General features: G+C 33.0%; 1 protein-coding gene across 1 annotated transcript; it reads right to left on the bottom strand.

Moving 5' to 3' along the window:
* Positions 1 to 7919: 7919 nt before the first annotated feature.
* LOC132721017 (uncharacterized) lies at positions 7920 to 11602 on the bottom strand. The gene is made up of 6 exons (XM_060705265.1): positions 11414 to 11602; positions 10503 to 10621; positions 10071 to 10143; positions 9714 to 9888; positions 8833 to 8944; positions 7920 to 8167 (listed from the first exon to the last, which is right to left on the bottom strand). Exons 1-6 carry the CDS (start codon positions 11541 to 11543, stop codon positions 7994 to 7996), a joined length of 783 nt encoding a protein of 260 aa, XP_060561248.1. The 5' UTR covers positions 11544 to 11602; the 3' UTR covers positions 7920 to 7993.
* Positions 11603 to 13681: the final 2079 nt, after the last annotated feature.

Below are 13681 nucleotides of genomic sequence, written 5' to 3'. Positions count from 1 at the left end.
ATAATGTGAGCCTCTTATTAAGGAAGAAATGTTAATTCATGTCTGGGGCCTATAATTTAACCTTTTTGGATGATATATTGTAATTGAAACTAAACTGTATCTATTCGTCTGGTTATTTTAGTACTGTGTGTAAATATGATATCCCATTATAAACATCTAACTACCTTAAAACTTCTATTAAATCGATAAACTTAATGCTTTTCTCAACTGATATGTCCCTTTTGCTCCAAAAATTAAAATATATGTTGTACTATATGTGAACAATACAATAGATAAAATGAAATGTAATTAAGGGTATATAGCAGGACCATATATGATATTTTTATGACATTTATCAAATGCAAAATAATGTTGCTTCTATAATATCGTCGTTGATTATCCAGGAATTATTGTACGTAAACACAATAACATGTTTTCTGGATCAAAAAGCTTTTTTCTGATTTAAGTATGGTTTTATCCGTTAAGCAATTATTCATTTTAAGGCAATTTATAAGAAGTGTTATTCTCAATTCTCAATTTTCAAGCATTTCGAAAGTATTCTTTATTTGTATGTCAAATAATATATAATTTTTGCCACAGGTATATAACCAGCATTATAAGATTAAAGGGGATACGATATTTGTTAAACAATCACCTAGTACATTTATCACACTACATTTGACAACATTTAACCCATTTACAACTTATAGCGTAACGAATACGTGTCGAATTTAAGTTTAAGATATGCAACATCCTGGATTTAATATCCCTTAAAAAGTAGAATGTTTAGTGGGTCATCTTCACAATTATTTTTTACAGTTTTTATTGTACAATACCAAGTTGAAAGTATGAAGATTGATTACATTCGTAAGATAGCACATTACGTTATAATGGGACTCCAATGAGGGGTTATTTTTTCGCTCCTTTTTTTTTTCTTTTTGGACATGACGGGACTGGAAATAATTTTCCGAGATTTATTTTTCATGTGGTGAAGTTCTTAACCAGTTAATTTCGTGCAAACTTGTTCATACTTTTTTTCTCAAAGAATAAGTATTCCAATATTGAAAAAAGACAATAAAAATAGTAAAAGCGTTACAATGCTTTTCATTCAAATCAGATGTAATTGCACATTAAGATACGAATTTCAATTTATTTTCTAGGCATGATATTTCAAAATATTGTTTGCATATTTTCCGATTTGTAGTGAAGGATTTGATCTATGTCGGAAATTTAATGTCTAATGATGGTTTTAGGCGTATGGACATCAGTGGAGTTCCTTTAACCCTTTAAACCCTAAAATATTATAAATTGACTTCCCTATCTTTAAGAAAATGAAAATATTTATTGACTGAAAAGTTAACAGTACCATGATCGGACGACACAGATCTTCAGGTGCACTGATTTCATAGTAGTAGTAGTAGTAGTAGTAGTAGTAGAAGTAGTAGTAGTAGTAGTAGTAGTAGAAGTAGTAGTAGAAGTAGTAGTAGTAGTAGAAGTAGTAGTAGAAGTAGTAGTAGTAGTAACAGTAGCAGTAGCAGAAGCAGTAGCAGTAGTAGCAGCAGCAGCTATAGCAGTAGTAGTAGCAGTAGTAGTAGTAGTAGGAGTAGTAGTAGTAGTAGTAGTAGTAGTAGTAGTAGTAGTAGTAGTAGTAGTAGCATTAGCAGTAGCAGTAGTAGGAGCAGTAGTGGTAGTAGTAGTTGTTGTTGTAGTAGTAGTAGTAGTAGTAGTAGTAATAGAAATAGCAGTAGTAGTAGTAGTAGTAGTAGTAGTAGTAGTAGTAGTAAGTAGTAGTAGCAGTAGCAGTAGCAGTAGCAGTAGCAGTAGCAGTAGCAGTAGCAGTAGCAGTAGCAGTAGCAGTAGCAGTAGCAGTAGCAGTAGCAGTAGCAGTAGCAGTAGCAGTAGTAGTAGTAGCAGTAGCAGTAGTAGCATTAGCAGTAGAAGCAGCAGCAGTAGCAGCAGCAGTAGCAGTAGCAGTAGTAGCATTAGCAGTAGAAGCAGCAGCAGTAGTAGCAGTAGTATCAGCAGTAGTAGCAGCAGTAGTAGCAGTAGCAGTAGCAGCAGCAGTAGCAGCAGCAGCAGCAGCAGTTGTAGCAGCAGTAGCAGCAGTAGTAGTAGTAGTTATTATTAGTATTAGCATTATTATTATGATTATCCCATACCACTTTGCCTCGTTTACAGTATAACTTTTCGATAAACGGATGTATTATGCCAGGAAACATAGCATGACATCAGTCGTTTGAATAATTTTGCACAAGTGATCACCATAACGAGACGATTTGCAGAGCGCAATGATTTGGTTCCTACCCATAAGGTCAATGTCACACTTAAAGGTCAAATGTTAAAAAGTCTTCATTTCATGACAAAAAAGTCAACATTTCGTGTCCGCTCCATAACTTTCTTTAAAACCGCTGATTTTTTTTAAATAACTTTGCACAAATTATCTTCATGATAAAACGATGTGCAGACTGCAACAACTGGGTTGCTATCTCAAAGGTCAATGTCACACTTAGTGTCCGCATCATAACATTTAAACCGCTGCAATGTTTTTTAAGATTACTTGGCAGAAATGATTACCATTATGACACTATTTGTAGAGCACAATAATCAAGCCACAAGCTAAAGGTCAGGGTCACACTCAAAGGTCCAAGATAAAACATTTAGTTTTCATGTCCGCTGTATAATGTATTGACAATTCAAAGGTTTTAAAAATATTTGGCACGAATGATCCCCACCATGACACAATCTGCAGAGCTCATCATTCAGGTTACAACCCTTAGGTCAATGTTATATGCTCCCCATAATTGTTTGACTTTATGGAAGGTTTTAAATAAATTGGTACAAATAATCACTATCGTGAGACAATGTGCTTTTGATATACATGGCACAGCGTCAAGGTCATGGTTGGTAAAAGGTCAAGAAGTACACATTTATGCTCATTGCGGAAGGGGTATAAGCTGTCCTTCCGACTGCCTTGCGATATTTTGTTACAAATTTATACTCAAATTTCAATTGATTTGTTGTATCAAATATGTTTATACTCTGCTTAGCAAATTGTTTTATAAGTGTTAATGATATTCTTTTAATCCATAAATGTTCATTTTCCGGCTTTACATGAAATTCAATACTTTAAAGTAAATCCTATGTGTTTTGTTAAATAGAAACTTGAAATCTTTTAAATTTGTGTATTTATATTGCAGTGATGATGTACTATGAACAAACTGACATAGAATTATTTCCTGTTCTGTTCTGTACGGTACCGAAATAGTGATGTGGGTTGAACGCCTTGCAATCAGTTCAAAGGAAACAAAGTAAAAATGAAATTGCTTTCTGACAGAAAGCAAAACTATATCGAAAAGGAAGACAACTTAACTTACAGGAAGTGTACGTCATTGGCAGCACCGTCTACACACAGATTTATAAGAGCAACTTATAATATCGCTTACTTTAACAGAAATGAAGACCATTCAATAACAAACATCATAACCAAGGTTTGAAAAACAGCATCCATTATTTTGTAGAATGTTGAATGCACTGAAATGAAACCCCTAGCAAACAAAACCTTGTTTAACGAAAAAAATTAAGTGATATATCTTTTGTACTAAAATGAAATATTGTTGCTCTTTCCGTTTAATTTTCCCTATGTCAATCATAATAATATAGTAACTTGAATTCAGAATATACATGTATATGACAATACTACATCACTTACAACGGAAAGAGTTCAACCATTGAAACGATTAAGTAGTGGTTTTCTATTTCATTCAACAGAAATTAAATATTTTGTCAAAATGAATGCGGTGTCATACTTCCTTGATATTAACTGATGTAAAATAGAGAAAAGCAGAATCTCTAAAGGCAAACTTGTAAAATGTTGCAGGCTCGGTTTGGTTAAGCCTGTTTATAGACGGTTCGGGAAAGTGCAAGTTAACGTCTACTCTCCCCTAAAACCGGCTTAAGCAGGATTCAACATTTAACACGAAAATGGTGAAATTTGAAACATCTACTGATTGCTTCAAAATTCTCATGTGACCCAGCAGTGTGTTAACATTCCTATCAATAAACCCATAACACCTCAACGAAATTTTCTACTGTTAAAATGCATGTCGCAGTATTCGGGAAATCAGCATTTCACTCAAACCACCATCAAACCAAATGCCTTCAAACAAAATGGAATCAACTTCTAATAGCAAAATTGCGGGACACCAGGGTCGATTTAAATAATCAGGGGAGCTATTAATTTACTTTATTTTTTTGATAAAATTGTTATAAAGGGTTCACTATATGGCTGAATATGTTTGCATTTCATTCTGCATACCTCTCCAGTTCTTTTCAATTACCATAGCGGTTAATTAAACTACTTTCTATAAATAGATTTTCGGACATTCTCAATGTTCAAGTTATATATATTTAAAGCTTTGTTCCCGTTCTCATTCATTAATATGACATGCTGCAAATCACCGAAGGGGGGGGGGTGCAATATATGACTTTACATGACAGAAATAGAAAGGAAATCGTACTTCCGAATTTATTTTTAGGTTTAAATCGAAGCCATTAATTGATAAAAATCAGGTCCATGGACAAAAAAATAGTAAACACAAATAGCTTCGCGCCTGTGGGCGCGCAGCAATAAAGTAAAACATCTTCACCACATCATCACAAGAACATTCAGATTTGAACATAAAACTCAAGTATTGAAGGAGCTATAATGGATTTCTTTGGTTAATCGAGTGGACTTTAGAATTCCTGTGCAAACTTACAAAGTCCTACATGACCAGTCACCAATTTACATTACACATTTACTGAAGTTATTTCAACCAACAAAAAGCTTAAGATAAACGAACTCTTCAAAGCAACTTGTTGTTCACAAAAGTAGGACTGTAAGATATGATGAACGAAGTTTCTCTTTCGTTGAACCAAAACTGTGGAAAGCTCTCCCAGATAGTATCAGAGACTCACAAACATTAGATATTTTGAATAATTTTTTAAACAAATCCTGAAAATGTATAGTAACTAAATGTGCTGTATTTTTTATCACTGTGCATTGCTGAGCTGTCTTTTGTTCTAAGAGAGAGATCTGTGTACACATTTGAAATATAATAATCTGTTCAATTATTGATGAATTTTATCAAATTTTGTTTAAATTTCAGTTGTTTTATCTTGATTTGTACTTGTTAAACTGTAATAGTTTTAACCTTTCTTTACATTTTATTTTTAAGTCTGCATGTATTTTTTATCATTTTCTTTTTGTACGATCAACTGTGGGTTAGACTTTTATATCATATATTGGATTTTTTATATTAAGTAAATGTAAATATATATGTATGTTATTATAATCATTACATTTTTTAAGTCAATGTAAATGTTTAAAATTTTATTGTTAAGCGCCTTTAAACATTTTATTTTTTAGAAGGGCGCAATAAAAATAAGGTAATTATTATTATAGTTATTAAGACTAGCATTGCGGAAGTATTCTTTATTTAAATTTCAAGCAATGAATAAATTTTGTAACAGATAAATAGAATTATACACTTTAAGGCAACACGATATTTGTTAAACAACCATCTACATTTATCAATGACGACATTTAGCCCGTATTCAGGTTATGATGTAACTGATACCTGGCAATTTTCAGTTTTAGATATGCAACTTCGTGGATATAATATCCCTTTAATAGGACAATTTAAAGTCGGTCATCTTTACAAAAGCAGACACTTTTGATGACTTTACAATACCAAGTTAAATGTATGAATCGTAAGATAGCACGTGTTAAAGGGACTCCAATGAGATTTTTGTTGTTGTTGTTGTTTGACATGACGGGACTGAAAATAATTTTGCGAGATTTGTGTTCCATGTGATGTAGGTCTAAACCAACAAATTGTGTGCAAAATTTCAAATTCATTTGCTCATTGTCTTGCTCTGCATCATTATTCTAATTGTGAAAAATGGACAAAAAACATAAAACCGTTACAACGCTTTTCACTCAAATCAAACTCATAATTGCACATAAAAAATACCAATTTCAATTTATTTCTGAGCACAAATGTTTTATAATTGTTTGATATATTCCGGTCTGTAGTGCATGAATTCATCTATGTCGGAAATCTTTTAAGGCGTATGGAGTTTCTTTAAACCTAACAACCTTTAAATATTAAAAATTATTTTCTCTATCCTCTAATCTTGACAAAAGCAATTACCATCTTTAAAAAAATGAAAATTTTTATTGACTGACAAATAAACAGTTCCATGATTGGAGGGCTCGTATCTTCAGGTGCACTGATTTAATATTAATTTGCGGCTGTTGTAAACAAGGTTACCATAGTAGTAAAGTGACTTTCTTTCTTTCTTTCTCTTGTTTCCTATCTCTTCTTCTTTTCTCTTATTACTTCTCCTTCATTGCGCATGTTTTAATCATTAAATATTCTCAACATATTTAGTTTAATAGACCAACCACTAACTTAAGCAATATATCCCTTTAAAAATGAATTCATACTCGTGCTTATACCTCTAATCTAACAGAAATGTATCTTAAATTTAGTTCATGAATACTTGACATAAACATAGTATGTATAGTAAGAAAGCAAGTCGATATGATATGTTTAGTTTAGTTTAGATATTTATATTTTGTTACCATTATTTGTAATTTGTTAAAAACTGATTACGGAGAGAGTTTTCAAAAAAGCTTTACAAACTTTCAACTCAATCCGTAAATTTTATTTTATGTACTTCATTATGTAAATGTGTGAATTATTAATAAAATATTGTTTAAACTAACAAGGTTAAAAAGTAGTTTATTCAAGTAGATGAGCCTTAAAAATGTTCGTTCACTTCCTTGTTGTTTACCGATTAGTAATAGTTAAAGTACATGAAACGAGTTAGTTATGAGGATATAACACCTGGCGGGCGACATCAAGGGATGCTTCTGCTAAAAAATGGCGAGGCCGTTAGGCCGAGACAATTTTTTGCAGAAACATCCCAAGATGTCGACCCAGCAAGTGTTATATCTTCGTAACTTACGAGTTTCATATACTTTAACTATTTTATCGCAATGATATAATGTTTTCTTTTTTTTTGTAATAGAAATAAATAAATAAATAAATATAAATAAATAACTTAATAAAAAAATAAATTAGATAATCGTTAGCTACATTACAGTTATTTATGATAAGGCAGTTTTTTTCAAGTTGTTTTTGCTGCCGCAAAAAAAAGATATACAAAAGACATCCAATGTTAGAGGCGGAAAATAATTTCGTAATAATTCGTTACCACTGTCCCATTGGAGCCTCTGTGAAAAAACAACTACATTGATATATACAAGGTGCGAAAAAACTCAAACCGCTATATAGCAGTCGAGTTTTTTTTCCTATATGAATCAATGAAGCAACTGTACTGCAATATAGTTTTCAAATGCTCATTAAAAGTGTACTGAGTATACTGGATTAGTAAGAACAAAGGAAAAGTTCCAACCCATCGATAAAACAAAAATATAGTTTTAGTGAGAATTTTTTTTCTAGAATACAGTTTTTTTGTGAAATGCGACATTTATCATCGTTTATTGCAGGAATAATTATTATCCCATATCACTTTGACCAGTTTACTGTATATCTTTAAAATGTACGTATGTACTATGCTGGGAAACATAGCATGAAACCAGTTGGTTGACTGATATATCAAGCCCTTCTCCTTGTGGTCAATTAAAGGGAGATACAAATAATTTACTTGCTGTTAACTACTATGTAGAGTTGCTGATGAGAACGCATGTGGAAAATTAATCTGTCGTTCTCAGAAGGTTCCCACTGTCTGGAGGTGCGGTTTGAAGAGGATTAATTGTAATTATATTTAATAAATGTAATTGTAATTGAAGGGACTGTACTTTTTGTATTTTCAAAAAAGCAATTAGTTATATATGAAAATGTATATATGTATGTATGTATCTACATGTATACAATTATTTATTTTTCATCATTTATTTTCTGGAAGAAATGATTATGCTTTATTTTCTTAGAGTACATGTAAATTATGAAGTAAACTGGCAATGCACGTGATCTCCTTCATTCTGGCCCCATCCTCCCATGCTCGTGCACAGACTAAGCATTGTACTTGACTGTCCGGATGGGTTGTGAAGGTCAACAGCACGGCCGAGATAATGTTTGGATGTACAGCTGTGACATGCACCAGCAACTTCATTCACCTGAAACCAACAAGACGCATCCTCTTTTATAATCTTAAAACAATTAACGAAGCAAAAATTTCAAAAGCAATGAGAATCGTATAGATTATGGCTTTTAGAATGTCCAAATCTCCGGTAAAAGCACGTCCTCTTCGTTAACAGTCAAATGGTTAAACATATCACCTGTAAAAGCATATCCCCTTCGTGGACATTCAAAAGGTTACCCCCCCCCCCCCCCCATTTAATTTCATGATTGCAAGTTGATCATATTCGTTATTATTTGGGTGCCATTTACAAACCAAAAACAATGACACATCCACTAAAAAGATGAACTATCATCAGCTCTTCCGTAACATTCAGTAAAATTCTAACAAGGTGTCGAGACTCCAAATACCACTTACAAGGCAATTAAGTAATGAATTTTAAACGGGATCAATTTGCTTTTTGTCTTTTTTTTTACTACAGGACCAGCTTCAAATTTAATCTGCTAAGAGACATACATGGCCATAAAAATAAGGACTTTACCTAAATGAATGTAGCTAAGTCTTTGGTGGACTACATAAATTTAGTGTTATAGAAATATACGGGTCAAAAACTAAGGACGTTCCTTGCCTGCATGTAGCCAAGTCTTTGATGGACTAAATAAATGTATATAGTGTTAGAGAAAAGCTAAGGACTTAACTTACATGAATGTAGCCTAGTCTTTGATGGACAGCATAAATATAGTGTAGTAAGTTTCTACTTAAACAAACGTGTCCCCCTGGAGCACCAGGGCTTCGACATTCTGAGCATGTGTAACTGAAAATTAAAAATACACACGATATTTGCAAACCAATTTTACCGCTATTTTTACTTGCGTTTTGGTTAATCCCTAATGTCAAAGCATGTTGAAAGAGCAGCAGCTCTGTCTTAAATGAAATGTTAGGCGTCAAGAAACAATGTCTGCCAAGAACTTGCCTTTTACGTTACATTATTTTACACCGTTTCCGTTAGACCTTTTTGAACAACAAATACTCCGTTCGGGGTTGTTGTCTATTTTTGCACGTCCACATACAGACCCGGTCATATAAAACAGGTGCAAAGATAACTCTGCCTACGTGAAGGAAAAAAAGATTGAAATAATTTATAATCATAAATTAAAACCGGACACAAAAGCTCAAGATATTCCTTCATAAAACACTAGGGCCATAAGAAAAATAATCGTTTAACAGTCAATTTTGATAGCAATCATCGATTTAATAACGATATTGCAGTATTACTTACAATAATTCTACTGCGTTGCTAATGCAGTAAAAGCTATTTTTGTATATTTTGACCTCTTTACTTTTAAAGCAATTCAAAATATTAATAAACATTAGCATGAATCTTAATGCGTGCTTCTTCAATACAAATGCTTTGAACCGTTTGCCTCACACGATGACAACGACGTAGCTATATTATTGTCTGAACGTACTAAGACTCTAAATCAATCGTTTTAAAGCGATCAATTTTGTTGATACATGTACTCGCGGATTAACTCACATGCAGCAAAATATTTAATTAATTTTAAGTAATTTTGGACACGTACTGGGATCTAGAAGCAGCGTGACCGTTACAAGCGTCCTTGATGTTATTGTACGAGTAAGCGTTGTCATGAACACCGGATGGATGTTGCTTCCACAATGTGATGGTTCCTGCATCCGCAAGATGCAACAGTTTACAAGCGTAATCCTTGGCTGTAGCATCGGAACAGGTACCAGATCCTTTATGAAATAGAAAACATTCGATTAATCTATTACAATGATGGCATGTTGATGTTAAAGAGTACATGACGAGAGCGTACCGATTATCAAGCGGAGAAAACTTATGTTAAACCAAATGACTAGAACGACGACGGCAACATTTTTAATTCATTAAAGGAGTGTGTGTATTATAAAATTATTACCGGAAGTAGATGAGGCACCCGAACAATGAGACGCTGTCGATGTTGACAAGAATGTGCCTGCAACCCATGCATTCTGTTCATATAAAAATACATTCACCATGTAAACTGATATGCCTCTAAAAAATCTTATTTTGAAAAAACCAAATACATTTCAATGTTATCAATGATAATTAATTTACACATTTTCTCTTTCACACAGATGTTAACATTTTGTTGTGTTAAAATTGAGTTTCGTCATTCTCAAGAGATAATTTTCATCATCATCATCATCATCATCATCATAATCATCATCATCATCATCATCATCATCATCAACAACAACAACAACAACATCATCATCAACAACAACATCAGCATCAGCAGAAGCAACACTAATATTAGTTATCATAAACAAGTTTTCTTTTCTCCTTTTTAGACATTTCTGTAACATACATGTCCATTCACGTGCTGTAGCTGGTACCACGTATAACCGTCCTTGGTGAGAATACCACCGTGGAATTTGTAACATTCTGGTTTGCTCACAGTTGCAACAATTGATCCACTTAGTCCCGCTTGAATGGAGAGAAAAGTACATTTTTACATGACAAACATTTCCTATTATTGTAAATTAAATATATAAAGTAGAATAATAATTTGTAAAAAGCCATTAGGGACAATTCCGTCAACCAATGCATTTCTATCATTTAGTGATTTTAAATCAACAAAAATACGGTTATGGAAGATTCTGCTGAATAAAATTCTTAATGTGATGGATGTATCATTCACTACAAAATATTGAATAATAAAGATAAAAAAACCCAGATCATTTCATATTAAAGCTGACTGCTTAAAGCATTAAGCTTTCAGAGTTGCTTTAAAATCATAACCGCGTTAAATAAATGAAATTGACCTGTCCTGTCCACCTTTCAATGTGATGGACAAAACCATTCATAATTTTAAGGGGGGGGGGGGGTTCAGAATTATAAATACTGCCTGAATAGCGAATATTACGGTCCATGATTTTTGGTCTGCAATGGTTGCATTGAAAGATGTATACGCCGCCAGCAGGTCGAAGTTTATTGTGTCTATTGCTAAATAGTCTTTGATTTTATTACTGCATTACAAAGATAGACTCGTAGATATATTTAGCAGCACCGGTTCAGCGCCTCTCTACTGGACCTCTCTTAATATATATCAAAATATATGTAAAATATGTGTCTCTTTTAAATGATCTCAACATTAAATTTTATTTTGTATTTTTAAAATTAAGAATTAAATTACCGACATTAATCTGTCTAAACATTCTTCTTTTTCTCTGTATTATATATAGAGAGAAAAAATATAGAAACAAATATTTCAAATACCCGAGCTTCTAGCGTGAACGTTAGTTCCGGTTAGACATAGACAGGTGCCCGATGCCGGATGTTGACCGGTGATGTTAGCAGAGGTGACAGTTACGCCCAATATCACACACAGTATAACAGTGACATGCATGGTTACGTTCTATGCAAACTTATACCCTGACGGTGTATTAAACCTAAATAATAGGAAATGTTAACATGAGAATGTCAATTAAGTTTTGACATAGTTCATTCCTTACATTGCATGTGGCGCACAGTTCATATCAATTGTCACCACGCATTTCCAGAGAATCGCGGTGATCTCGATATTCTTCTTTTGAAAGCCATGGTAGAAAGCCCGGTTTTGAGGATTATTCAGACGGTAAAAGTCCCGCTAAATGCAACTTTTCGTGTTAAACATATCCCCAACTAGATATTGACACAAAATAAATACAAATATTTTACAGAGCGTGGGGACAGACGGACATTTCAACTCAGTTTATTGAGGGGGAGCGTTGGCCTTGTGGTTAAGGTGTCTGCCTCTCAACCCAGAGATCATAGGTTCGAGCCCTACTCGGGTCAATACCATTTTCTTCATACGACACCAGTACTGGTTGGTTCCAGGAAGCGGACTCGAAAGTGATATATATAAGTTGCAAGGAACTTGTTTCGCAATCGAGCTCAAATAAATATGTTTAAACCAGTTTATTGCCCCCCCCCCTTCCCCACGAGGCATTGCTGGGCATGGGAAATTAATCATGTGTGACCGTGCAAAAGCATCAACAGATACAAAGATACGTGTTATACTAACGTAACTCTACATGAATATCAATTTGAATGTGCTAAACTAACATGAATTGTTACAAAATTAGTGGTTAGATTTTTTTTTTTGTTCAGGATAATTTGTTCAAGTTAAAAAGGATACGATTTGCTGTAAGTAGCAATTAAATTATTCTGCATTACTTCCTAAATCATAACAAGAAACGATTTAAATGTACGCATATCCAGATAAATAAAATTACTTAATTCATCGTAATAATATTTGTTTTAATTAAAGTGAAGTAAGCTTACCTTACTTTAGCTTGTGATGAATGAACTAGTTTACAGGAAACACTGCGTTTATCTTATCTTTAAATTGAAATCGTCACGAGGCCATTTAGGTCAGAATTATCTAAAAGTTGTGTTGCCTGTCCCCGTTTATTTAAAATAAGATTAATTATGACTGTCTATAATTGAAAATTTTTAAAATTTCATTCACGGACATTCTTCCCAAGCAAATGATTCGGCGAACGTAGGACATAAACGTTTTCATTGAATTCACATGACACTTGAAAAAAACCCTTTATTGAAATTGTGCAATTAATTTGCCCTGTTTTGAATTTGGAACAGTCAATTTGAGGATATCAAAAGACCAACATTGATAAATCAGCATTATAGAGCCTGGTACGATTGCAAAGTTAATTAAAATCTTAGTGTTTTCTACGTAAACGTGTGTGTTGTCTTTATTTTTTTGCACGGAATTATTTATACATTTTTTTTCAAACAATATTGATAAGCATTTAAAGTGAAATGTTTTTAAAATCATTGAGAATGTTCCTTGCAGGAAACCATTTTAATTTGCTATCTACTGGATAGTTTACCAGTAAATCGGTAAGATATCAATCTCCTACGCAGTGATCTCCCCTTATCAGTACAGCGCTCTCTGCCACCACAAACATTTAAATATCAATATTTTGATATTTATATTGTTTAGATTTTTAATTTATTTTTCATTATTTTGTATACTTTTGATAATTATTTGATAAAATATAACGGACGTAGGTTGAAAAACTTAAAAATAAAACAGAAAAAGAAAAATGATGTTAGAATTTCAATGTAACGGTCGATATTTACATTTGAATTTCGACGTTACGTGATGTGAATTTCATCATCATGTGACGTCTGTGAAGGCAGTGATTACAATTCTGCCAAGGGAAGTAATCACTGTGAGGAGTTTGTCAAGATATAACCAATAAAATGTGAAGGCCTGGTTTTAAACCGGAACAAACAATAAACAAGTATGTCGGAGATTGACAAATCAACAAGCATGTCAGATATGTACAAATAAACAAGTTTGGAACAATTGGCTTAATTTTGTCCGGGGTTTACAGATTGTGACGACAGCAAAATCAGTTTATTATTGGATTTGATACAAGAGAACGAACATTAAAAGAAACTCGGCAATTGGGTCTCTTGTCTATGGATAACACATTTCTCTTTTTATCAATTAACTTTATGAATAGTATGTTATCC

The sequence above is a fragment of the Ruditapes philippinarum genome, unplaced genomic scaffold, assembly GCF_026571515.1.
Source record: "Ruditapes philippinarum isolate M1 unplaced genomic scaffold, ASM2657151v2 ctg1178_1_1_1_1, whole genome shotgun sequence".
Lineage (NCBI taxonomy): Eukaryota > Metazoa > Mollusca > Bivalvia > Venerida > Veneridae > Ruditapes > Ruditapes philippinarum.
This window is presented reverse-complemented; position numbering and strand designations above follow the sequence as displayed.